Source organism: Mustela nigripes, chromosome 2 (assembly GCF_022355385.1).
Source record: "Mustela nigripes isolate SB6536 chromosome 2, MUSNIG.SB6536, whole genome shotgun sequence".
NCBI lineage: Eukaryota > Metazoa > Chordata > Mammalia > Carnivora > Mustelidae > Mustela > Mustela nigripes.
This window is the reverse complement of record NC_081558.1, coordinates 207,408,431-207,436,308: the sequence shown is the minus strand read 5'-3', so window position 1 is coordinate 207,436,308 and position 27,878 is coordinate 207,408,431. Positions and strand designations below refer to the sequence as shown.

At 38.9% G+C, this 27,878-nt stretch overlaps 1 protein-coding gene across 8 annotated transcripts in view; it reads left to right on the top strand.

Moving 5' to 3' along the window:
• Positions 1-27,878, top strand: part of SYNJ1 (synaptojanin 1) — an 86,802-nt gene that overhangs the window by 9,071 nt on the left and 49,853 nt on the right. For all 8 annotated transcript variants that reach the window (XM_059392267.1, XM_059392270.1, XM_059392273.1 and 5 more), the window contains exons 3-8: positions 13,782-13,868; positions 15,409-15,676; positions 18,861-19,086; positions 20,140-20,223; positions 25,847-25,908; positions 27,527-27,623. In XM_059392267.1, coding sequence (XP_059248250.1) covers positions 13,782-13,868; positions 15,409-15,676; positions 18,861-19,086; positions 20,140-20,223; positions 25,847-25,908; positions 27,527-27,623 — 824 coding nt within the window. The remainder of the gene's footprint in view (positions 1-13,781; positions 13,869-15,408; positions 15,677-18,860; positions 19,087-20,139; positions 20,224-25,846; positions 25,909-27,526; positions 27,624-27,878) is intronic.

Sequence of the window (27,878 nt, the reverse complement as noted above, 5' to 3'; positions counted from 1 at the left end):
AAGCTAAATGAACCTCAAGCAGTAGAGGCACGAAGCAAACTACACCCAAACACATTATCAAATTGCTTAAAACCAGTGATATGGAGAGAAATCTTAAAAACAGATCAAGAAAAAACACATATTGACTAAATATGAAAAGACATAATAGAAAAGACTGAAGAAAGGAGACATAGGAATAATGATAAATTTTTCTTCAGAAACAATCCAAGCCAGTGGATATAGAACGACGTCTTGAAAGCACTGAAAGACGAAGAAAACAAACCATACACCTAGAATTCTATGCCCAACCACAATTAAAATGACATAAAGACATTTTCAGATACCCAAAAGCTGAAAAAAATATAAGCCAAGTATAATGGGTAGCAGTTTAAATAGAATAGATTTCCTTTGCATCTAGTACCGACATTTTCAACAATTCTGAGGTGGTATAGTCTAAATCAATGAAAGTTTATCACTTAGTTACATTTAAACTGTGTTTTTGAAAGTAATTAAACAAAATTTAAGAAAATAAACTGTGCTTTTGAAAGAAACGAAATAGGGTAGCCTAGTGCATTTGGAGTAAGCCTTGTAATTAGCGTGCCAAAAGGAGGTACAGCTTTAAAAATTGATATTATACTTTTATTGGTGACAATTTAAATCTGCTTGGGTTTTTTAATGGTTGAAGATAAGAATTTGTGTTTTATTGTTTTCTACTAAAATAGAGTTTGCAAAGATAAGCCATTGTTATGTTACATAAGCATGTGTTCACACTAGAGTGCATTTCACAGCCACTGAACTAGTTGCATTATTGTGAGTATATATGACATTTGGGGAGATGGATTAACTTGTTGGCCAATTGGACACTATTTAATTACTCTCTTCATTTAGGTTGAAACTTAGGTTCTTTGAATTCCTAGATGATATTGAGATAACTAAGGAAAGAAAGAGAGAAAGGAAGGGAGAAAAGAGAAGGTAAGGGAAGGAAAGGGAAAAAAAAGGAAGGAAGGAAATATTTCTGATTGAATTATTGCCTTAAACATAAAATACTTCTATATACTGAATGTTATGCTTATTAAAATACTCACTTCCATTTTATAGTTTTCTTATATAACTTTAAATATAAAGTGCGTTTACTTACATAAACTAGCTCTTACCAATATTTATTTTGAGTTGTATCTCCACTAACACTAAGGTGGGTGGTATCTTATTACTGGCCGTTAGGGATGAAAGTCCCTTCTCCCTATCTGGCCTTCTCTGACAACGTCCCGAACCTCATTTTATATAGTTACATATTCTGTTCACTAGTAGACCATAGGATGGTGTAGTCTGTTGAGTACCTTACTGAAATGTAGGTAAATAAAGTTTTGTAATCCTAAGAACCTTGTGTGAAATATAGGAAGAATGAATCTTATAATTAAGTAAATTCCTAGCTCACTAGCGGTCTGTCCTTGGTCAGCACTGGGCCCATGTCTTTTGCTTATTTTGTTGAATGATTTCATCATTCTCTTGGGGAATGGATGGAAAGTGTATTTACCAGATTTGTGGATGTTGCAAAGCTGTGTGGGACTGATACAGAGTTGGGTAGAATAATTACTTATTTTGGATGACACAGTTGAAATCCAGCTTTTTCCATCAGAGAGAATGGATTGAAACCCAAAAAAGGAACATGCTCTTTCCCTTGCACTGGATCAAACTGAGTTTTGTGTCCTTTCCTGATTGAATTGCTGTGGTTGTAGAAATATCATAAGTAATTTGCATTGGGCTGTTGATTAGCAAAATAAGGTAGAGATTACTATCATTGTCTGGGTTTCCATGATACCCTAACCTGAATGGGGACTACATAGTATGGAAAGGTTGGAATAGGTGGTCCTGTGTTAATAGTCACATTGCTCTCTGCTCTCCTTCAGACCTGCTCTTCCTTCGGTCTCCCTTATCAGAGTGGATTGCAATCCATCCACCTTGTTGTTTAAACCAGAAGTTGAGAGTCATCCTCTATACTTCCTCCTCTCCAGCTTCACACATTCAATCAATTACCATGTCCAGTGTGCCCAACCTTCTAATTTCACTGAGAATCCATGCAAGTCACCATTTTACCTGGTTCTGCTATTGTCTGGCCACTGTAGTGCCTTTCATGGATCATTCCTAGAGCCTCCTTAACTGCTCTCCCTGTTTCCACTCCCCTCCCCCACTCTCCAGTCTGTTTAAAAATACAATTTAGATCATATTGTTTCCCTGTTTAAGCCCCTTTCATGGTTGACCACTTGGAACTTAAAATCCGAGCTCTTTAAGATGATCTGCATTATATCATTGAGTCTCTGCCTCCCTCTTCAGTCTTAAGACTATTTTGCCTCTTGGTTTCTGTGTTCCAGCCACTTTGGCCTTCTAGTTCTGAATGTACCCAATTATTTCTGATCTCAGAGCCTTCACATATGCTGTTTATTCTGCTCAGTATTTATTTTAAAATGTGTTTATGCATTTAGAAAAATACGTAAATCATAAATGTAGAATGCGATGAATTATTAGAATGAGCACATACATGTTACCACTGCCGGGTTGAGAAATAAACATTATTACTTGCTTTCCAGAAGATTCCCTCGCGTTCCTCCCCAGTTATTCTCTCTGTTATGATTTGCAGAGATGATCACTGCCTGACTTCTTACATCATAGATTAGGTTTTTTTTTTTTTTTTAATTTATTTATTTGACAGAGAGACAGTGAGAGAGAGCATGAGAGAGGAGAAGGTCAGAGGGAGAAGCAGACTCCCCATGGAGCAGGGAGCCTGATGTGGGACTCGATCCCAGGACTCTGGGATCATGACCCGAGCTGAAGGCATTCGGCCAACCAACTGAGCCACCCAGGCACCCCACATCATAGATTAGTTTTATCCAGTTTTTAACTTAACATAAATGGAATCATTCAATATGTATTCTTTTGGGGCCGGCTTCTCTCTCTCAGTGTTCTGTCTGGGAGATCATCTGTGTTGTAGCAGGTGGCAAAAGTTTTCATTGTTGGGGCCCCTGAGTGGCTCAGTCGTTAAGCACCTGCCTTCAGCTCAGGTCATGATCCCAAGGTCCTGGGGATTGAGCCCCATATCAGGCTCTCTGCTCAGTGGGGAGCCTTGCTTCTCCCTCTCCAGCTCCCCTGCACTTGTGTTTCCTCTCTTGCTATCTCTCTCTGTCATAAATAAATAAAGTATTAAAAAAAAAAGTTTTCATTATGTGGTATTCCGTGGTATAAATATTCCAGTATTGGTTCTGTTGACATTTCCTTCTAATTCTTTCTTTGATGAATGATACTAGTATGAACATGCTTATAAATGTCTTTTGGTGCACATACATACACATTTCTGTTGGATGTATTTTAGGAATGGGATTGCTGGGTCATAAAGTATTTGTATGTTGCATGGAATGTTTTTCCCTCCACTCTTCATTTGGCTAACTTCTTGTTTATTCTTCAGATTTCAACTTAAAGGGCACATCTGCAGGCAGGCCTATCCATTGCTGTCCCCCCAATAATTTTAAATTAGGTCTTCCTGTTGTACTCTGTTGTAACTCTATCATAGTACTTACTATCATTTATGATTTTGCATATATTACTTACATAATAGCTATCTTCCTATTAAAAGGTGTCAGAGCACCGGCTTTTTTTCTTTGTAGAACTTTGCCAGTGTCCTGGTACATGGTAAGCATTCAATAAATACTTGTTACGTAATGAGTGAAAGGTTACTATTATTTTGAAATGTTGCCAACATTGGGATTTGCTGTTTATACAGAACATCAATTTGGAGAGTTTAATGTCTTTCAACTGGAATTTTAATTTTTTAATTCTACAAAGAGAACCTTTTCCTTTTAAAACAATTTTTCTTTTTATGTATGAGAAAATGGAAAGTGGCTTTACTGCCAGGTAGTTACACAATCTTGGATGAATCACCTAAATTCTTAGTTTTTTCTTTTGAAAATGAGTGGCCTGTTTTGCACCGTCTCTAGGATCCTCTGACGAGAGGCTCTCTGGTACTACCCCAAAGTGATACCTGTATGCAAATAAGCCAACCACAAACTGCAGTGCTCGCAACCACAGGCAAATTGTGATTCTAGGAAGAGCATACTAATGTGTAATCTTGCTTTCACATTCTTAATGACTTTCTCTAGTTTGGTCTGGAGTATCAGCTGAAGAAAGACAGTTTGCAGGGCGCCTGGGTGGTTCAGTGGGTTAAGCCTCTGCCTTCTGCTCAGGTCATGATCTCAGGGTCCTGGGATCGAGTCCCGCATCGGGCTCTCTGCTCAGCGGGGAGCCTGCTTCCCCCTCTCTGTCTGCCTGCCTCTTTGCCCGCTTATGGTCTTTCTCTGTGTGTCAAATGATGAATAAAATCTTAAAAAAAAAAAAAAAAAAAAGACAGTTTGCTGCCTGTCTGGAAGGTTGGAGCCACAGCCGAATGTTGACATTGGGTTAGCAGGACCTTCATTAGGTAGCTTCATTGTTTAGTTTGAATTATTATTATTGTTATTTTAGGATCTTTTTTATTTATTTGAGAGAGAGTGGGAGAGAGCACAAGTGAGAGGGAGAAGCAGGCTCCCTGGGCTCTATCCCAGCACCCTGGAATCATGACCTGAGGGAAGATAGCCACTTAACTCACTGAGCCACCCAGGCGCCCCTGTTTAGTTTGAATTTTTGTAATTGTCAGAAGTTAGAGAAATTTACATTTAAAATTAATCCTCAGTACCATTGGAGTTTAAAACAGATGACTTTGTAATCACCTGGGGATCCCAGATAATAAGTGAATTCTGTTTCTTTCTGCTCAGGTGGTAGAGTTGGCCGTGCAGGTCTGATCACCAGTTATCCTATGTTTAATAAACCTCTGTTTTAGAGTCACAGTCATGAGAACCAAGAAATAGGTATATGCTTGTGTTTTCATCTGACTTTCCAGAGATGAGCTTATGCTTCATTTTTTTTGCCTGATATTCTAATTTGAGAAGAGAATGTGTTACCAATAATGCTGAATAATACCGATGATGTCCTATGATACAGTGCTAGAAAAGCAAGTCACTCCAGCAAAGGAGGGTGCTGAGAAACATGCTAGAGGACAATTAGTATATTAAGTTTTGATAAAGGCCAATTGATATATTTAGACTCTTGAGTGTTTTCTGTTGTCTCTAAATAGATCATCTCTGTAGCTTCTCTCTTCATTCCTTTCCTGTCGCTTTGGTAGGAAACGTAGGTTAGGTCTACGTTCAGTCATAATTTGTTCGGTTATAAGAACTTTGAAAGCAGCACAGAGCTAAAATACTGAGTGAGTTAAATTGTCCGAATTAAGGTGTTGGATGTTACTACTTCATGGCTTAGTGTAGTTTTCAGTATTTCTCAACCTCTTCTGTGACGAGCCAGGGCCAGCTCATTATTCTCCAAGGCTGTTTTCAACAGAGGAGGATACTAAAGCTAAGTGATTTAGGATGAATAAGGAAAACATTTATGGCAGAGTACAGCAGTATTTACCTTTCCTGGGGTCTTCATTCTGTAATTGCAGAGTCTTCCTTCCCAATTTATTATGTATTTATCATTGATGATTATATGATGGCCTGAGAGTAAGCTATGGGGTCATCCTTTTTTTCTTTTTTTTGAGATTTTATTTATTGGAGAGAGGGAGAGAGAGAGCACATGCATGTGTATACAAGTAGGGGGAAGGGCAGAGGGAGGAGGAGAGAGAGACTCTCAAGCAGAATCCGCACTGAGCATAGCACAGACACAGGGCTCAATCCCATGACCCTGAGATCATGACCTGAGCCAAAATCAAGAGTTGCATACTTCACCGCCACCCAGGCATGCCCTATGGGGTCATTCTACAGGCAGTAGGACTAACTGCTTCCTTTCAAATAATGAAAGTCCAGATGCCCATTGAGCTTTTGACGAGTGTACTTGTGGTCTAGGGTAATTGAAGGAAAGCACCTCCCAGATTGCTTAGAATTCCAGTAGCCTCCGCTCTTACTAACTGTCCAGAGTTATCTTGTTTTCTCTTCTTTCTGAACTTACCTAGCATGCCAAAGAATATTGTCAGAATAAATTTTATCATTTGATTTTGGGAAGTATCAAACATTTATCAAAGAAGGGAGAGTAGTTTCACTGACTCCATATATCTGTCATCCATCCTCAATGATTGTCAACTCATGGACCCTTGTGTTTATCTATATCCCTGTCCACTAGTTCCCCCTCCCCACTTATTTTAAAGTAAGTTCCGGATATCATGTAATTTCATCCATAAATATTTTTTATGAGAATAAGTGTTTATGGCACATGTTTTATTTTGCTTTAAATTCTGTTCTGTGACCTTATTCATATTCACATATTCACTAGGATTGGAATCAGAGAGCCTTCAGATTAGCAGTTCTGTGGATGCCTGGATATGTTGAAAAATGTAATTAATAGATTTATGCATAAGGTAGCTTTATGTCTCAGGAACTACATGTTCACATTAGATGGAAAGTTAAGAAGAAATTGAAAGCCTAGTGAATGGTAGTGTTGGGCATGATAAGGAAAGAGAGAAGAAGAGATTTTCTCCTTAAAATAAGCCCTTGAGGGAGTTAGGTACTCTTCTTCCCTGCGGTGTTAGAGCAGTAACTCTGGGGGTTGGGCTCTTCCTTATTTTACATGTTGAATAGGTGAGCTCAAGAGGTACAGGCCTCCTTACCTGAGCTGGGCTGCTCAAGGTCTGGATGGTGGTTAGAAATCAGTAACTTGTAAAAAAAGAAAAGTTTGTTTTTCCTAGCATCTTATTTACTAAACAACATGAACAGGAGAAAAAAAAAAATGCAGAGCAGGGTGTTGCCCTCATTGAAAGCCCAGTAGACAACCTTGAAAGACAGCCCTGGCAAGTAGTAACCTGAACTTCGAATCACCATATCCCCTGAACTCTCCCCCTGAACTCTCATGTCCTCTCATTCTTTCACTCTTTTTTCCTCGGGGCTCTTGACACATCCTACCATTGCATAAACTCCACTAGTTTAAGCCCTGGTTAGAAATCATTTAACAAGGCCTGTCTTCCTGACCCCTACCTTCCCATTCCCACCCTCACGCCACTAGAGGTACCGCCATAGAGATCACATTTGAACATTTCCAGATGTCACTGTGAGGAATTGTTAAACTTAGGGCATTCAGATGCTGGTAGTAAAGTTAAATGTTTAAGTATTATTTTAAAGTATTATTTTAAAACTCACAAAACATTCCCTTTTGTGCTATAGCTCCTGGATTTTTTGTCTATTAGATGAATATTTAGTAGTCTTGGTGTTCAGCATCTGTGGTTAGGTTGGTATTGCGTTGAGATAAAAAGAAACGAGGGGCACCTGGGTGGGTCGGTTAAGTGTCTGACTCTTGATTTTGGCTCAGGTCATGGTCTCAGGATGGTGAGATGGAGCTGTAGGTTGGGCTCCCCCATCAGCAGGGAATCTGCTTGGGATTCTCTCTCTCCTTTTCTCTTTCCCTCTGCTCTTCCCACCCCAGCTTGTGTGCACACATCCATGCATGTGTGCGTGAGTGTGCTCTCTCTCAAATAAATAAATACATCTTTAAAAAAAAGAAAGAAATGAGACAATTTCTGTTGCTATTCGTATTAAAGTGAATGAGATATAAAACAATGGGAAGAAAGATCTACTTCCAGCGCGATCAGGGAAAAACTTCAAGAAGGAAGAGGCATTTTAGTTAGGTATTGAAGGATGGGTGATATTTGGAAACACAAAAGATGACTAAAGGGTGTTCCAGATGGAAAGAACATTGTGAACAAAGGGAGAGGGAAAACAATGTGGGGCGCACAGAAGGAGCCACCCATTATTCCTTTTTTATTCATTTTGGCTGCAGTGTAGGATGCAAGGGGAAAGTATTAGGGAAAAAGAAAGATGGGGATGAGTGAGTGAACGATCTGTACATTCTGTGTTTTATCTAAAAGTTATACACATTATTTTAAAGTAGTATGGCTTTTTTATTTTAAATAATCTCTATAGTGGAAGATTCCCAGGTTATTTTCTAGAATTAAAAATTACCAGAGAAATAGGACAATAATTTAAGTCTCTCCCTCTTACAGCGTGTATTTCTCTATATTTCATGGAGTTTCATAAAATAAGGGGATCTTGGGGCACCTGGGTGGCTCAGTGGGTTAAAGCCTCTGCTTTCGGCTCGGGTCATGATCCCAGGGTCCTGGGATCGAGCCCCACATCAGGCTCTCTGCTCCGCGGAGAGCCTGCTTCCTCCTCTCTCTCTCTTTGCCTGCCTCTCTGCCTACTTGTGATCTGTCTGTCAAATAAATAAATTAAAAAATCTTAAAAAAAAAAAAAAAGAAAGAAAGAAACTTTAAAAAAAAAAATAAGGGGATCTTTTCCCCCATTAAAAAATGTATGGGGAGGGGGCACCTGGGTGGCTCAGTGAGTTAAAGCCTCTGCCTTCGGCTCAGGTCATGATCTCAGGGTTCTGGGATCCAGTCTCAAATCGGGCTTTCTGCCCGGCAGGGAGCCTGCTTCCTCCTCTCTCTCTCCGCCTGCCTCTCTGCCTGTCAAATAAATAAATCAAATCTTAAAAAAAAAAAAAAGTGTATGTGGAGGGGATAACATAGTACTGTAAGAGTTTATCTTAGTACTATGTAGAGATAAAACCTTCTTAATTTAGGAAAGTGCATGTGTATTTTTAAAATTTATTTTTGATGATTACATTCAATTCTTTAAAAAAATTTGGAAACACTGTCAAAGGTACAGAAGAGCTGAAGTTCAGTGCAAGGAACTATTTTCTGAATTATTTCAGAATACCTTGCTGACATGATGTCCCATCACCCACAAATACTGTTACTTATTTCCTAGAAAGAATTGCTCCTTCATAACTACAATATAACCATCAAAAAAGTTTACATTGTACTTCTGTCTAATCTCAGACTCCATTCAAACTCACCAGTTGTCCCAATGACTCATAATAACAAAAAGATACAGTTCAGATTTGTCATTTTATTAATTGTCATGCCGCTTTATTCCCTTTAAATCTGGAGAAGTTCTTCAATCTTTGATGTTTATAACCTTAAAACTTCTGGAGATAAAGGCCAGTTGTTTTGCAGAGTGTACATCACTGTGAGTTTGTCTCATGGCTCCTCGTGCTCAGGTTGAGGTTCTGTATCAGCAGGAATATTACCAAAGTGGTGCTGTGTCCTTTCTGTGGTATCCTGTCAGGGGGCACACGATTTTGTCTTATCCCATTACCGTTGGGTGTTCACTCTGATTCTTTGGTTAAGATGGTCCCTGGAAGACACCCTTCTCTTGTATAAAAAGTGTTTTGATGTCCGGTACTTCGAGAGCCTATAAACATCCCCATTACTCATCACACTTCTGGTTATGGCCTTTTTCGGTGTGCTGTAATCCTGTTCCTATTATAATTTGTTTTAAAGCTCAAATTGTTCCAGATTTCTCTAGTAGAAGCCCCTTCAAGCTGGCTTCTGTATTTTGATGGCACGTCTCCATTATTCTTCGAGCACTTTCTTTCTGGCACAAGAATATATTCCAGGCTTAACTTGTGCCGCCTTTGCCCTGTTACCAGCCATTTCTCCAAGGAGTCCTTAACAGTGGAGAATGGTATTCGAAAGCAAGATCTGGGTGCTGGCTGTGGTTATCACCATTGGAGTACTGCTGATCTCAGGCCCTGCCGATGGACAGAGCTAAGGAGAATATGTAATTGTGTGTGAATATGTATAAATGGTTATACACACCCACTTATATCCATGTTTTCAGTCCGTCTGGAAAACTACAAGTTCACACTGGTAATTCCAATTTCACTCAAGTCCGGAGTGCCCATTCTAGTTTTCTCTCTTCCCGTACTGCACTCTCATTCTCTGACAGTGAGGAACCTGGTCCCCGTTATCCTGATCCTTCCCCTCTCTGACCAGCCACTCTTCTGTTGCCTCTGCAGCCTCCTCCAACGTACGGGTGCCCCCCTCGGCCCATGGGCTCTTGCACCCTGCCTTGGGCTTCCCTGCAGTGCACCCTGCCCTCTCTGTCCTACCCAAGCGTCAACCTACCATACCAGGCAACTCCCAACATCCCTGGTGGGCACTACCCTCCTCACCCCGCTCAGACTTATCCCAGCCTATCCCTCCCCCAAGTGGACGCCCTCTCTTCCTCTTCTTCAAATCCATGCACGGGACCGTTGTTCTTACTCTGCTTGGGCTCTGTCCGCCTACAAAAGACCTCCCTCAGTTCCACCCCAAGCCTTTGAAGCATGAAGCATTACAGTCTTTTACAGAAAAGATGTTTAGGAAGAATATGGTTTTCTCTTAGGGAATTGGAAGTGTCGGGAGTTAAAATTACATATGGCTCTGAAATTTCATTGACAAACTCATTGAACATAAAATCTTTGAACTCCCGCTGAGCACCAGGCACTGAGCTAGGCCCCTAGGGATAGAGCAGTGAACTAGGCAAAAGCCCTTCCCTCCTGAAGCTGCATTCTCTGACTCAGGCTGTTGAAGCTTAGGCAAGTTAGTAACAAATTGATAACCTCTCTAAGCCTGTTTCCTCATGTCAGAGGGAAATAGTTGTAATTTTGCCCATGGGGGTGTTGTGAAAATTGAATAATATGTGTTCTGTCGTAATCACCACAGAAGCAATATATAGATAGCTCAGCTGAAACGTCATTCATCACTCTAAAATTTCATTTAATAGTTTGAGGAGAAAGCAAAAAAATTCCTTGGAAGGAAAGTGATATCTACTCTTCAAATTATTTCTCCTTTCCTTTAGCATACTTTTACCTAAGAATAAGCACTTCAGTTTAAATTGTATGCTTGTGTGTAGGCCTGTTTCCTGAGTCTTAGAATATAACATAAAAGTGTAAATGACACTTGTTGCCGTGTTTGAATCAGATAACAGTTTCATAGATGGGTCTTCATGGGGCCTGAGAGACATGACATATTCAGATATTTGGAGCACAGTTAATGAAAAGATCATTATTATATATTATTAGAAGAGAGACCATTTTGTTGCATGGTAATTTAAGTTATAAAATGACTTTTTTATTGTTTTTAAGGGAGGGTAATGGCTTAATATTAAAATTCATTTTCTTTTTAATTTTACTGGTTGCTGGTATTTGAACCTAAATAATGATTTAGGTGCTGAAACGGATACATCTAGTAATATCTATATTACTGTATTAGTGGGGTTAAGTACATAGAGCATGTAACCTCTAAAACTCTAATAATTTTCTCTGGAAGCCATGCCTCTGTCATCAGAGATATAACAAATCTCTAATATTTGCTTCATTTTTTAAAAAAAGATATCATTTATTTATTTGACAGAGACACAGCCAGAGAGGGAACAGAAGCAGGGGGAGTGGGAGAGAGAGAAGCAGGCTTCCCATGGAGCAGGGAGCCCGATGTGGAGCTCGATCCCATGACTCTAGGATCATGACCTGAGCCAAAGGCAGACACTTAGCAACTGAGCCATCCAGGCGCCCCTAATGTTTGCCTTAATGTATACAGTACTCTTAATGAGGGAGTGTTTAGGGACGGGCAGTCCTGATTTACTTTACAAAATATAATTAAAATTAATGTGACATTTTGTATATGTGTCGCTTGTCATTTAATGTTAGGAGTAACTGTTATTTAACTATATGGTGTAATCATAAAAAGAACTCTACAAATGCAGAATGAAATACAAATCCCCATAACTTTAATGGCTTAGGGAAATCTTACTCCCTAATTTCATTTGGGGTGCTTTGATAAAGGTAAAGGCCCACACTTAATGATCATGCTAGAGAATTATGACAGTATCTGCTAATTGAGTGATTAATTGAATAATTAGTTTTAGCGTGTTCTGCCAGCTAGCAGAACACAACTCACTCCAAGACAGAAATGGGTTAACTAAGAAGAAGTCTTATGAGTAGATGGTCTGAAAAGAGGTGAAGGAGGCAGGGAAGATGAGATGGTCTGTAGAACCCTGGAGAAGAGCTCTGGCGGAAAAGGAAAAGCTCTCTAATACAAAGAACTCAGAAGTATTCGGCAAAGCAGTAGGCAGAGAAGATAGCCCATTTTTTGGCCATAAAGATTGACAGGAAGTGGGAAGGATATAAGGATCTAATAATATGCTTTCTTTTCTTTTTTAAGATTTTATGTATTTATTTGAGAAAGAGTGGGCACTAGCTTGGGGGGGGGGGTACAGAGGGAGGAGAAGAAGCAGATTCCTCACTGAGCAGGTTGCTCAATGGAGCTCCACTCAGGGCTGGATCTTAGGACCCTGAGATCCTCACCTGAGCCAAAGGCAGACGCTTAACCTACTGAGCCACCCAGAGGCCCCATAACATGCTTTTCTAATGTGGAACACATACTATTGCTGAAATCTACTATAATTCTGTATAGGAGATGAATGAGGAAAGGAAAAGGGGGTATGGGGCAAGAGATGAGGGTAAATAAGGAGTGAACTAGTCAGCCAGGAGGTGAGTTGGCGGTGTGGAATAGAGAGTGGAAAGGGAGAACAGTAGAGAAGGAACGAAACAGAAGAGAAAGGAGAGAATGAGAAAGAGGATCAGACCTTTCTGGATTTGGTGGACTTTAGAATTCTTTGGAATTGTCCGTTGAGATACAACGGTGGCTTATATTTCTTTGGAGTTTTGGGGTCAACTTTTTAGTAACTGTAGTTGCTCTAGGAAGAGTTTTCCTTTAAAGATTCAGGATTTGTTTTTGTTTCTCAATAGAGTAACCACAACACCCTGACCTAGGGATATGATTCTATGGGGGTATATTCAATGGCAAGATAACATCAACATTATGAAGAAATGAATCAAGACAAAGGCCAAACTGAAGATCTGTGTTCCTACGCTAAACTCTGTTGTCAAGTGTTGCCATTAGCTTTTATCATTTCAACATTTGTCATCTTCTGTGTTTCAAGCCCGATTCTAAATGTCAGGGATGACAGGATGCTTAGGACAGTGTTCCCTCCCACCTTCTAGGATCAGGCTGGTTAATGGGAAAGACAAGTCATGGGTCTATAGGAAATGTTTCGGCAGCATGGAGAGGGAGTTCTGTGAAAGAACTGTGCCTGTAGAGGTAAAGAGAGGTTTCCAGAAAGTGGCCTTGGGTGAAGTTTATTTAAGGTGAAGGTTAAGTGGAGCCTTGCAAGAGGAAAGTTAGAATTGTGCAAAGGTGCTGGGGTATAAAAGAGCACGTTTGGTTAATTAATGGGCCATTTAATGTGATGAGAGCATAGAACGCAGGTTGTGGGAGTAATGAAAAATGAAGCAGAAGCAGAAAGAGAAGGTTGAGGCCAGATTCTGAAAGATTGTAGGTAAAAGGGTTGGATAATGTCCACTAGGGGTATGATAACCCAGGGTAGTGGTGGTAGTAAAAATTGGCAAACATATCAGTGGACAAAGAAGAAGATTCAAAAACAACCTCCAAAACATGCAAGTATTATTCAGGGCAGTACTTCAGATCATTGGGAGAAGCTGGATTAATTCATCAGTGGTGCTGGGACAAGTTGTTGACTCTTCAAGTAGGACATTTGAGTTACTATTTGAGAAAATAGTTTATGTGATACATTTAGGTTAAGTATCAGATTCAGGGCCGTCTGGATGGCTCAGTTGGTTGACTGTCCAACTCTTGATCTCAGTTCATGTCTTGATCTTAGGGTTGTGGATTCCAAGCCCTGCATTGGCCTCCATACTGGGTATGCAGCCTACTTTAAAAAAAAATAGAATCAGATTTCGATTTAGCAGCTTTTTTTTTGAGACTCTGGCTTTATAGCTAAATAGAATCTAATGTTTCAGGCCATTTTTCTTACCCTGAAATTTTTTTTTTGTAGCATCTGCAGAAAAAGAGGCAATCAAGGGTACATACTCCAAAGTACTGGATGCATATGGACTCTTAGGTGTTTTACGATTAAATCTTGGTAAGTTCATTATTCAGTATAATTCATCTTTTTCCATATTTTTAATTCTAAGGATTTGAGAGACTGTTTACATATAATTTCATACTCTGTATTTGAACTAAAAGCACGGTAACATCTTTTAAACCCTAATTACGCTAATCTTGGAAAAATGTTTGTTGGTTACAGAGGCATGCTACATACTCAGGCTCTTGATTTTAAGTTACAGAGACATTTGTCCTATTTAAACATTTAAGATCGGTATCTGTTGTCAAAAGAGAAAATCAGGGTATTGCCCTTTTTTGTTTGGTTTTGGTGCAGTGTTTTAGGAAAAGATGTCCTAGTGAGGACCATGCTGATTGCTCTGGTTTATAGTGGAAAGGACATCTGCTTTGTATTTAAAAGATCTCAGCTTGAGTCTCTCTCTGCCACTTAGTGTCACCGAGGGCTGCAGAGTAACCTTTGTGATTACCAGTTTGTCTGTATAGCATGGCTGCAGGTGTGGCCCAAGGCCTGGTACCAGTCCGTGAACCATTTTGTTATTGGTCTGTGATGAGATAAGGAGCTTGCGCCATCATGCAAACCAACACATGGCTTCCATCACTGATAAAGTCTTACTAGGAAAAAAAAAAGTCAGCCAAACTAAACAGTGAGGTAGTTGGTTTCCATTCTGGAACAAGCACCCTTCTCACTGTGACAGCTCATGCGCCATACTTTGAGGAGGGCTGGTGTGTAAAGTGGAGATTTGTCATTTGTTATGAATCTCTCGAATGTAAAAAGCACTGTCCCTAGATGCATAACTAATACTGTCTCAGGTATACCGTCACAGTCCAGCGAGGTTTATTTTAATCCTGGTTTATGAAGGAGAATATCTCAGGTTGGTTATGTTAAGACACTGAACTTAGTCTAGATAGTGGTGGAGTGGTGGAGCCAAGATTCAGGGCCTTGGTTGCCTGCTCCAAGCCCACTGTCAGAGTACACCACTGCTGAATTTCGCCTTCCTGCTAATTTCATAGAATTTTTGTCAAAATGAGTGAAAAATCTCTGTGAAAGTTTTCGTAAACCAAATTGTTTTATAAGTTGTTAACAGGGGCTTTCTGTTCATGTGTCAGCAGTGGCAGCTCACACTGATATTTTTTCCATTTTTTTTTCACTGTGCTATTTACAAAGAATTCCCACATTTATTGTCTTATCTGGATTTCCTGGCATTCATAAAAGAAAAATGAGGAAGATAACATATATGTATATATATATATATATATTTTTTTTTTTACTGGATAAATTTTGAATATCCCCAGATTTAGTAGAGGAATAATTTCATCAATGTGAGATACTCTGTTAATGTTTAAATGCTGCGTTATACTAAATGTGTTTAAGCAAGGGTTTTTTTTCATCTTCTGCCAAAATCCAGTTGTAAATATAAACATGTCCATCCATGACAGTTTAAAAATAACCATGCTGTCAGATTTAAAAAGTTGGAGACATGACAAGAAAGTTGGGAGACACTGAATAATCTGAAAAATATTGGGACTTTTTAATCCAATTAATTCTTTGTTTTTTGCAGGTGATACCATGTTACATTACCTGGTCTTAGTCACCGGGTGTATGTCTGTTGGAAAAATTCAAGAATCTGAAGTTTTCCGAGTTACTTCCACTGAATTTATATCACTACGAGTTGATTCTTCAGATGAGGATCGCATTTCAGAAGTGCGAAAAGTTTTGAATTCGGGAAACTTTTATTTTGCATGGTCTGCCTCTGGAATTAGTTTAGATCTGAGTCTTAATGCACATCGTAGCATGCAAGAACACACAACTGATAATAGATTTTTCTGGTGAGTTTGCGTTAAACATTTTTTTCCCCTTTGTAGTCATGTGCTTGCTGGGCAATAGTTTGATTTGGGTCATAGCGTGTTCATCAGTTATTTCCAGAGACAGCAGCGACGGGCATTGCTGGTTGAGCACACCGCTCTTCCCTGCTCCAGAATCCAGTAGAGCGGGTCACACATCCAGTGCCAGCTTACTGAAGTTCTCATGGGACACAAGACCCATTTGCTCTTCTTGATCTAGACTGACCTTTAATTTATGAAATATATTTAAGATACTTATGTTAAAATTAAGAATGAATTAGTTATAATCAAATTGCATTACCCATATTTACTCTTCTTAGTTTTGAGATCTTGTCTCCAGCAGAGACAAGACTGTTTCTCCAAGATAACATTGCCTTATTTTTAGTTTTAAAGGTTATAGGTAGATAAACTTGATTCAAGAGCAATAGACTATGAAGAAGTGGCATACTAGGATAAAGTTTTATACTATAATAAAGGAAGACTTAAGTAGGTAACAAATGTATTTCATTGTCATGTGTAAATGTGCTGTACTATAAGTACGCATGAAGGGTAGGCACATGTGACTCTAATCAGTACTGCTTTATTGCAGCTGACCAGATTTCTAGAATGGTGCTTCTCTTGTTCACAGCCAGCATTACTGTTGATTTTTTTCCTTGACATCACGTAGCAATTATATTTCTTTCTATTTCCATGTTGTAAGGCCAAAGTCCAGGACTCTCAGCTCTTGGGTCTCCCTTAGTAGGTTAGATCAAGGTGTTCCTCCTGTATATTTTCTTTCTCTCTCCCTTGTACCGTCTACCCATGGTCCTTGAGGAGCACATCGAGTCTGAACCATCGCTCTGGCTGTCTGTCTGAGGGCTCAAAACCAACAACAATGTGAGGATAAGAAACTAATTTTAGCGGAAACTTTGTAGCTAATGTGGAACTTTTTTGGCCTGGCATAGTAGCAGAATGAAAAAAGACTCTGGTGCACTGTAGTCAGAGACTTGGAGCCCCACAAAGGAGGAGATGATGGCCGTGGCCTAGGGAAGGAAGGGTTGAGGGCAGCTGAGTGCAGAGAGCTCTGCTCATGTCAGCTCCACACTTTTCATGATGGAGGAGGCATAGAAATCCCTGAACATTTAAGGTGATACAGCTGGGCCAGGCAACTGGCCTCACTTTTTTTCCCTCCTCCGCCCTGCTCATTCTTTGCCCAAATTCCTTAGATTAAGAGATAAAAGTTTTCCTGCCATAATTAGAATTTTAAGCAGGAGTGGATGCATTGGCTCAATGATCAGCAATTAAGCACATTTGTTAAGTTTAACCAGTAGGAATTATTTATTTAGTTAGTTCAATTAAGGATGGAGGTGGCGGGGCGCCTGGGTGGCTCAGTGGTTTAAGCCTCTGCCTTCGGCTCGGGTCATGATCTCAGGGTCCTGGGGTCGAGCCCCACGTCGGGCTCTTTGCTCAGCGGGGAGCCTGCTTCCCCCTCTCTCTCTGCCTGCCTCTCTGCCTACTTGTGATCTCTCTCTGTCAAATAAATAAATAAAAATCTTAAAAAAAAAAAAAAAAAAAAAAGGATGGAGGTGGCAACAAGTTTAGGTCACAGATTGAGGGAGTTCATCTAGCAGGAGACAAGTAAGAGTCACCAAAAATGAGTTTTGATTTTTACACTTTTTGCAATTTTGCTAAGGATTGACATTCTTGAGCTTCACTTGGCATAGAAAAATGAAAGCTTTATGCATTTACTGTACCTACTCTCATAGCTTAGTAGAGCTATTTCCCAGGATATGGCCACGTCAGTTTTGTCATCACAAACACCTATCTCAAAACCCAAGTCAGGTCATTCCACTGGAGATTTGAAGCTGCTGCCAGTTGAAAGTTGTTTTTAAATTTAAATAGAAATAAAACAGCAACACATTGACAGGAAAGAAAAATGACAGCCGATGGCAGAGGGAGAAACTCTACCAGCACGAACGTATAGGATCCCACTTGTTTTTAGTGGGGGCAAGTACGTTGCCTAGATCTCTGCCATGTCATGGGACTTGATGTTGTGTCCAGATATGCTGGCCACGTTTGAACTTGGCCTCCGATCAACGCACGAAAACTGAAGTCGCATTTTGAAAATACATAATGGCCATTGGATTCAGTGTCAGCCCAGCAGTAATCTCACCACTCAGTTACATTACGCTTTCTTGCATGGACGGCTTACCAGAACTGCACATGGCCACTCTGTTTCACCTGTCCTGCAGCCTGTACCCTTCGGAGAAGGGCTGGGCAACAGCTGGTCTAGCAGTAGTGCTGTGTATGAATGACTAAGACAGCAAGATAGCGCAGAGTACTTAAGAAAAAATTTCTGCATAAAACAGAAGAGTTTTAAAACTCAAAGAACCAATCTTCAATATTATAGAAAATTGATTTTTATAATGCTTTGTTATCGGAAGAGACCAGCCAGAAAGTTTTCCTGTGTAGTATAGTTTCCTTGGTGATCCGTTGGTTGGGAAATTCCACGTGCTTTTTTTGGAGGACTAAGGTTCCTGTTGAGAGCCCAGTAGAGGCAGGCAGCAGGATGAGAAGGTGGCCAACCCAGCAGGACTCCAGCCCCTGTCCCTGCTTTAGCCATACCGGATTCTGCTTTGATGTGTTTCCTAATCACTGGGCTTCCTTGTGTTTGAGTAAAACTTTCTGCTCCAGAAAGGTTTGGAAACACGGCCCCCTCTGTTACCTAGAATGCTAAACTATTTGGAGTAATGGAAAACTCTAGACACGTATTGATATGGATGCTTCTAGTTCAATTGGCTATTTAAATTAAAATTAAGTAGCTTTATTAAAGTGGAGCGTTAAGAGTAGAGCTTTATAAAGTGGGGTGGGGATATGCCTATGAAATCCATTTTTTTGAAAAGTTAGTTTATGTATATATTATATAAGAAGTCAACAGAATGGGGCACAGATACTAAAAACATATAAAAGATAGGCTTCTTTTCTGTAGACCTACAGGTCATATGCCAAAAAATCGCATTATCTAGCCTTCTCTTCTGATTCCTAGTATAGTAAATGTAAATGAATTGATTTATTTGTAGGCCCTTTTAATTGAATAGCATTAAATTAACGTTTCAGGAGCATTGTTTTAATACTTATGCTATGTTATCTGATATTCAGTAAGCTAATGAGTTATTTTTTTTTCTGTTAGGAATCAGTCTTTGCACTTGCATCTCAAGCACTATGGTGTGAATTGTGATGACTGGCTATTACGCCTCATGTGTGGGGGAGTAGAAATCAGAACAATTTATGCTGCTCATAAGCAGGCAAAGGCTTGCCTCATTTCCAGACTCAGCTGTGAACGAGCTGGGACCAGGTTTAACGTCCGGGGAACAAATGATGACGGTCACGTCGCTAATTTTGTAGAAACAGAACAGGTATATAGTGTTTTATATTGCTTAATTCATGTATTAGATGAGAGGCCCAGAAAATAATAAAACCAGAGATTTTCATTTGATTCAGAACTCCTTTTCTCACATTTTTAATGTCATCTTGTGGTTGTTCTTGGCTACTTACTGGCCTTAAGGAAGGCTTCTCTGAGACAAACTTATTTATAAACAAACTTAGGTATGGCTCTTCAAATGAGTAACAAGAATTTTACTAATTAGCATGCTGTTGTCAATGCTGTACATTTTGGTATTGAATTTTTAAAATCTTCAATTATAGAGCATGACAACTTAATAAAAATGTCTTAATAAAAAGACAACTTTTTTGTGAAATTAAATCAAACCCCAGCTTTAAAAGTAGATATATATACCATCTAAAATTAAGTTATGGCATTTGCAGTCAGAGATAGACAAATACCATATGTTTTCACTCATGTGGAATTTGAGAAACAAAACGAATGAAGAAAAAAGAGACAAAACAAAACAAAAAAGACTCCTAAATACAGAGAACAAACAGGTGGTTGCCAGAGGGGGCAGGTGGCTGGGGGAAATAGATAAAGGGGTCAAGATAACACTTACCTTGTTGAGCACTGAGAAATGTGTAGAGTTGTGGAATTTTTTTAAAATTACGACATTTTTGGCTCTGAAACTACTGAATTGAAATTCAGGCCACACCCCAACCCTGACTCAGTTCTTCAAATTAGTTTTTGAAAAATATTAAAAAAAAAAAAAACTAAAAAAATTAAATATAAAGGTAAGTGTGTAAAATATTGAGATTTAGAAGGCATTCCTTTTTAAAAGTTATGATACATATGCTTATGTTTTTACTCTTTTTTGGATAATATACAGCAAAACTATTACTTATTAAAAGAAAGTCAAACTTATTTAGTTGCCTCTTCTAGATATTTTGTTTGGACAATTAATTATATGCGAGAGTCTGGTCATAAGACAAAACTAGCAGGCAACAGATGTTAGTAAATTTGTCTTTGTTATGTAGAGGAAATAACTTTGTGGAAATATTTTATATCTGATTTTTCTCTGTAGGTTGTGTACTTAGATGACTCTGTTTCTTCTTTCATACAAATCCGGGGATCTGTTCCATTGTTCTGGGAGCAACCAGGGTTGCAGGTATCTGTGTAACATTGTTTTATCTTGTGTTTTTCTCTTGAATATTTTCCATGTTTTCTAAACTTTCAGGACAGTTCATTGGATAGTTCTGTTACTCAGTTTAGTAATATTAGATAGATTGACAAACAAGGGCTAAATATAAGAGTTCGTGGAATTGTCTTAGATATTTTTGATTTAATGTTCTTTCAAATGTCCATAGAAATTAACTGCTGTATTTAATATGAAAATTGTAATGTTCCATAGCACTTGATATTCATTGTTTCTTATTTACTGTCTCAGTATCTTAATAAATAATAATTTAGCCTCTTTAGTTAGAAGAATGTAGTTTTAAAAAAAAGGCTTCTGAAACCAGATTTCTCAGTTTGGATACCTACTCTGCCACTACTAGCTGTATGATCTGGGGCAAGTGGTTTAACGCCTCTATGTCTCCGTTTGTTTATCTATAAAACAGGAAAAATAATACTATTAGTAGTTCCTGTGCATAGGGTTGTAAGGATAAAATGAAAAGTACTAAGACCAATGCATGGTACCCACACGCAGCATGTGTGAGGGTTAGCTATTGTTATCAATAATACATCTGCTATTGAAATTTACTTTATAATTTGTAGTAACCTGTTATCTTTAATATGTTCTCTGATTTGCTTCCTGATATTTTTAACTTTGTTGATGTAAACATCTAATCTTTAAAATATAAGATTTTTTTTCCTGTAGGTTTGTACTATTAGATGGCCCATAATAGTGTGATTTTACATTTTTGTGTAGATTTTTTTTAATTTAATTTTTTTATAAACATATAATGTATTTTAGCCCCAGGGGTACAAGTCTGTGAATCACCAGGTTTACACACTTCAAAGCACTCACCATAGCATATACCCTCCCCAATGTCCATAACCCCACCCCCTCCCTCCCCCCCTTCCCCTGGCAACCCTCAGTTTGTTTTGTGACAGTAAGAGTCTCTTACGGTTTGTCTCCTTCCCGATCCCATTACATTTTATTTATATTCAAAAACCTTTAATCCCTAAAGTGTACATTATTTTCATTTTAGACTTCTAGTATGTATTGTCTAGCAAGTTTTATGCTTTAGCCTATAATACTGAGAAAATGGACAAAAAAAAAATCTTGCCTCCTTTTAGTTCACAGCTAGATCTCTTACATTTTAGGATAGCTGGAGTGGAGAAAGATTGCAGACCACTTGAACCTTTGCAATACTGCAATTTACGTAAGACAGGCCAAGAATTAACAGGAATTGAAAGCAGTTACAATTCCCGAGTTCTTGTAAAAAATTTTGACTTGGCCTTTAGGGGTAACTTAAGTAGGTCTATCTCTCCCCAAGTCTCTTTTGGGAAAGAATCCCAACCCTCATCCACCTCTCCTAAGCCTCTGGGATCAGAGAAGGGTGTTTGGAATGTTTGCTTTAAGAACATTCCTAAAGCCTTGTTTTGAGGAATGTGAATTCTTTTGCTTAGAGACAGGGCAGTGTAAGAAATGGGGATGACCTATTTCCGGGCCCTCTGTTAGCTGCTGTCTGTGATATTTTATTAGAAGCTCAGAAACATAGTGTTTGATTATTCAGTATGGTTGGATCTTGAATAGTTAAGTTACATTGTGTGATCCACCCTGGGTGAGGCTGTGTTCTGGGGCTGGCCCACATAGTCTGTCTTGCCCATGTCATACTGTTTAAAGGCTGAAAGCTACAGATTTTAAAATCACGCATTTCTTGATATAGTAATTTTTAAGACAAGGCAATCCAACAATTCTGCTAAATTGTCATAGAGCTGGCCTTTTGTCCCAGTTATCAGTTATCTAGCTTAGTAGTTTTTAAAGTCAACCTTTTTTTGAACAGAAGTAGATTAGTTTCATAAGTATCTTTTACAGAAAAACATTTCCCCCCTCATTTTAAGAATAGGTAAGAAAGGAATGAAAATACTTCATCACTTTTTAAAAACTGAAAAATAGATATTTATTTTTAAATATATAAAATACGAAGTCCCCAAATTTATTTCCCCTTAAAAAACAAGCAAGAGCTTTTGATAGAGAGTGGTTAAAAAATGATTGTTAGGTGTCCTTTGTATTCTCAGGACTGGAATTAATTTTAGGGTTCCTTGAAGTTTGTGTTACCTCGCGAAAGGCACGGACAGAGATTCCTTGGGACTTGTCCCTTCACTTGCCTCTTATGCCCACAGATAATTCCTCTGAGGCTTTTTTAATTGTGAGATTTTGAAGGATCCTCTGAGGTGATTTTAAAATAAAGATTCATGGTCTCAACTTCACATCAGCTGAAACAGAATCTCTTGAAATGTGACCAGAAATCTGTATTTTTAACCAAGTTCCCTACCATTCACATTTGAGAACTTCTGTGTACCTGATGTTATTCTGTTGACCTTGAAGCATCTCCAGCCCCGTCTGCTCTAACAGCCAATCCTGAACCAGCATAGGTAGCCCTGTGATACTTAACCCAGCGTCCTCCTAGGCCCTGGGACTCTCCCTTGCTTTCACTTCCCGCTCTGGCATCCCAGTTCGGCTCTTCCTCATTGCTGCTTGCCTGGAAGACGCTCACGGTTTCCAGACTGTCTCCTCCCAGCTCTCCGGCAGTGCTGCCCACTTACGTTATGTTATGCTCATCAGCTCTGTGAGGCGCCCTTTTCTTCACCATCTGCTTTCCTCTGCCTGTCCAACCAACTTCATGCCTTGCGTCTTCTAACAAGTATCTTCTCTCCCCAAATTAAAGTTTGCCGTCCTTCGGGAGAGTGCACTCAGGTCTCCTTAAATGGCTTCAGTCCCTCCTCCACACTGATCTCTTCATTAAATACTTAAGGTCCTCCGGTGTATATTATTCTATACTGAGTGCATACTGTATACAGATTTAAGGACTACACTGATGATTCAGAGAGAGCTTATCATCTGTTTGGGGTGGGTAGACCTTTTACGGAACAGGTAAATGTCAATATAAATTAGTTTGAGGAATTACTAGGAGTTGTCCTAAGGTGCTACACAGATAAGAATGGTACTTTAAGTGGTGGCACACTCATGGATTTTACTTATGACTTCCTTTCTCAGAAGTTCTTTAACTTTTACAATTTAAACTGTTACTCTGACATTATATTATAGCTATATTAGCCTTAAAGGATGGAAAGCCTCATCAGAGCTATGTCTCGTATAGTGCTGCACACTCAACTTTGGGTCTAATTGAAGTTAGAGAAATATGTAAACATGAAGCAGTAGTATTAATGGAAAATGATGTTCTATACCACCCAATTAAATTGTTTTTAAAAGATATTTTTGGTACAACCTTTTAAAAAATTGGATAAGTTTATGGCTATTTAAAACCTTACAACTTTCTGGAGTACTGCTTTTATCGCCATTAATATAAGAGCTCTTTTATTATAAATTTTTTTTTAGGCAGTTGTCCTAAAACCTAATTGAGTAATAAAACCAGTCTAGTTTAACCAATGTGTTACTAAGAGTTATGATGTATAGCTAGTTGTGTGTCAAAGACCAGAGTGATGGGGAACAATCACAACCATTGCCTGAAAAACAGTACTTGTATTTTTTTTTTACCTTTTTGGCAGTTGGCAGTACTGTGCAAGATAAATATTAATCAGTAGAAAAATGCTGAGGCTTGGACCTTTATAGAGTTGTAGGCAATTACCTGAGAGTACTCCAAAGAAAAGGTATCGACTTCTGTTGAGTTTTCTTCAGTCTAAAATGCTTCATGTCTTGGGGTACACATCTTTCAAATTTTAAAATTTTATAAAGACTATTAAGCACCATAAAATGAACTTGAATATAGGTGTGACATTAGGAAAATCATTTCTTATTGAAAAGAAAAAACATCAAAGAGAAAATACTGGTTATCAGGAGAGTCACTAGATTGTCTCACTTTCAGGAGAGAAGGATGTGTGATGAATGGATAATACTATTAATTCAAATTTCAAACTGGATGAGCATGTTAGAGCTTATTTTCTGATTTTACTTGTTAAACTGTGTGACTGGTTTGGTAGCCCTCTTCCCATGCCCTTTCAAAGTCACTTTGTTCAAACTGGGGAGAATGAATTCTGGGGAACTTTGATACCAGAGCTTCTGAGGGAAATGTTTAAAAGTGAAGTTCATGGAAATAATCTGCCATCACTTTTATTTTTATTTTTACTTTTTTTTAGAGGATAGATTTTTTTTTTAAGATTTTATTTATTTACTTGACAGAGATCACAAGTACGCAGAGAGACAGGTAGAGAGAGAGAGGAGGAAGCAGGCTTCCCTCAGAGCAGAGAACCTGATGCTGGGCTCCATCCCGGGACCCTGGGATCATGACCTGAGCTGAAGGCAGAGGCTTTAACCCACTGAGCCACCCAGGTGCCCCAGTGATTTTTTTTTTTTTTAATTTTATTTATTTATTTGAGAAAGAGAGAGAGCATGAGAGGAGAGAGGTCAGTGGGAGAAGCAGACTCCCTGCCAAGACTCCAGGATCATGACCTGAGCCAAAGGCAGTCGCTTAATCAACTGAGCCACCCAGGCACCCCAGGAACAGTGTTTTTTAATTTGTTGAATCTTTGCATGAAGGAGAAGTAATAGAGCATTTAGCATAACAAAGAAAAATATGTAGACATTGCATTTGTAGGCAGCTTGGAAGAGTAGAAATTTAGTTCAGGAGACCTGAATTCTTTTTTTTTTTTTTTTTTTTTTTTTTGATTTTTTCTTTATTTATCTGACAGAGATCACAAGTAGACAGAGAGGCAGGCAGAGAGAGAGGAGGAAGCAGGTGCCCCAGGAGACCTGAATTCTTGTGTGAATCTTTTTTGTTTGTTTGTTTTAATTAGTTCTCTTGATCTGAGAGGACAAGTTATTTCACTTGTCTAAATTTCAATTTTTTTATTACCCAGATGGTAGTAATATGTTAACTTACACAGGCATGTAGTTTGAGCTTAAAACAAGGTAATGTATACAAAAGACCTCTTAAAAATATCTTTTGGGGGCGCCTGGGTGGCTCAGTGGGTTGAAGCCTCTGCCTTTGGCTTAGGTCATGATCTCAGGGTCCTGGGATTGAGCCCCATATCAGGCTCTCTACTTCAAGGGGAGCCTGCTTCCCCTTCTCTCTCTTTCTGCCTGCCTCTCTACCTACTTGTGATCTCTGTCTGGCAAATAAATAAATGAAATCTTTTTTAAAAAAATCTTTTGTAAGTAAAAATTGTTATTAGTTATGAATGTTTCTCTTTTTTTAAGATTATTTATTTGACAGAGAGAGAGACAGATTATTTATTTATTTATTTGGTGGAGAAAGAGGGAACACAAGCAGGGGAGTGGGAGAGGCAGAAGCAGGCTTCCCGCTGAGCAGGGAGCCCAACAGGCATGTGGGGCTCATCCCAGGACCCTGGTATCCTGACCTGAGCCAAAGTTTAACAACTGAGTCACCCAGGCACCCCTCTAGGTTTTGTTTGTTTGTTTGTTTGTTTGTTTTTAATGAGGTCATGTTTTTAAAAATAAAGGAAAGGTTGAACTTGGCCTTTTTAAAAACAATAATATGAATGAAAATCAATTATTCAATGTACTATTTTTTGTTCAACAGATGAATTACTACGTATTGTCTACATGTTGGCTTTTGGTATGATTAAATGTGTTTCTCTTGTAGGTGGGATCTCATCGTGTTCGTATGTCAAGGGGATTTGAAGCCAATGCCCCTGCTTTTGACAGGTAAAACTAATTATTTTTATATAATGGTATAAGTTTTGATATTGTTAAGCAACAAAACTAGTTATTTATTTTACTGATTCATTTCAGCTTGTTTTGGCTCGAAGTAAAATTTCTTTTGACTCCTAATTTAACCAGAAGAAAGTGATACCCAGTATTATGACTTCTGGGGTTGGTAGCACTGGGTTGTGGGTCTTGATCTCTTGGCCTCAAAACCACGTCTTTGAATATATGCTAATAGGGTAACCACTAGCCACTTGTGGCTACTGAGTACTTGAAATATAGTTAGTCCAAATTGAGATGTACTGTAAGTGTTAAATAAATGCACACTAGATTTCAAAGACAGCACACAGCAGTTTCTTGCTAGACACGCCTCCAAAAGCAAGGGAAACAGAAGTGGGAATGAGAAAGAACTTCTCAAACTCAGCACTCCAAAAACAAAAAATCTGGTTAAGAAATGGGCAGAAGACATGAACAGACATTTCTCCAAAGAAGACATCCAGAGGGCCAACAGACACATGAAAAAATGCTCAACATCACTTGGTATTGGAGAAATACAAATCAAAACCACAATGAGATCCCACTCACAGTCAGAATGGCTAAAATTAACAAGTCAGGAGACAACAGGTATTGGTTGGGATGCAGAGAAAGGGGAACCCGCTTACATTGTTGGCAGGAATGCAAACAGATACAGCCACTCTGGAAAACAATATAGAGGTTCCTCAGAAAGTTAAAAATAAAATTACCCTATGACCCAGCAATTGACTACTAGGTATTTATCCAAAGGATACAAACATAATGATTCGAAGGGACACATGCACCCCAGTGTTTATAGTAGCAACGTCCATAATAGTCAACTATGGAAAGAGCCCAGATGTCCATCGACTGATGAATGGGTAAAAAAAAGGTGGTGCATATACAATGGGCTATTACTCAGGTATCAAGAACAATGAAACCTTGCCGTTTGCAATGATGTTGATAGAACTAGAGTGTGTAAGGCTAAGCAAAATAAGCCAGTCTGAGAAAGAGAAATACCATATGATTTCACTCGTATGTGGAATCTAAGAAACAAAACCAATGAACATCGGAAAAGGGAAGGAAAATAAAATAAGATGAAAACAGAGAAGGAGGCAAACTATAAGAGACTCTTAACTCTAGGAAACAAGCGGAGGGTTCCTGGAGGGGAGATGGGTGGGTGGCCTATTTTTCATAAGATTAGAACCGTTAAGGAGGTCCTGGATACCCACGGAATATGTGCCGTCCTCACATATGAGGTGCAGCCCTCTGCCATAGCTGCCACCCCAAGCCGGATGGCTTGTGTTCTCTGTGCTTAGGTGGCACCAGCCTCACAGAGCGAAGAGGGGCTGGGTGGGTCCAGCAGCTCCAGCACAGGTGGGAGTCTCAGCATTGATGGGTCAGAGGCATTAACTGAATTTTTGATAAATTCAGAGTTTTGAGAGGAATGAATTGGTCAATGAATTTGTATCCAGTTTTGCCAATTCTAGAAATTTAGGAAACCGTCTTATAGGTTCTATTTAATGGATTTCTGTTTGTTGAAGAAAAAATTAGTTTATCACTTATCACTTGACATATGTTTATTTCCTCTTTTTTTCTTTAATAGGCATTTTAGAACACTTAAGAATTTATATGGTAAACAAATAATAGTAAATTTGCTTGGATCTAAGGAAGGTGAACATATGCTAAGTAAGGCTTTCCAGGTAGGCATGAACATTTTTTCTTCTGTGCTGGCCCATGGACGTGTAGAAGATATTAAAAAATAATATGATACAATAATGAAATTACTTCCTAGAAAAAGGCTGGGTACTTGTTGGAACCATTAACTCTTCGGGCTACTAAGAACCAGTTTTACATAATGTTGCTAAAATTGGGATTATGGAAAGCTTTCAAAGCAATTGATGCTGTTTTCTGAAATGTACTTATTTAGGCCGTGGAGAAGCAGAAGAATATCCTCC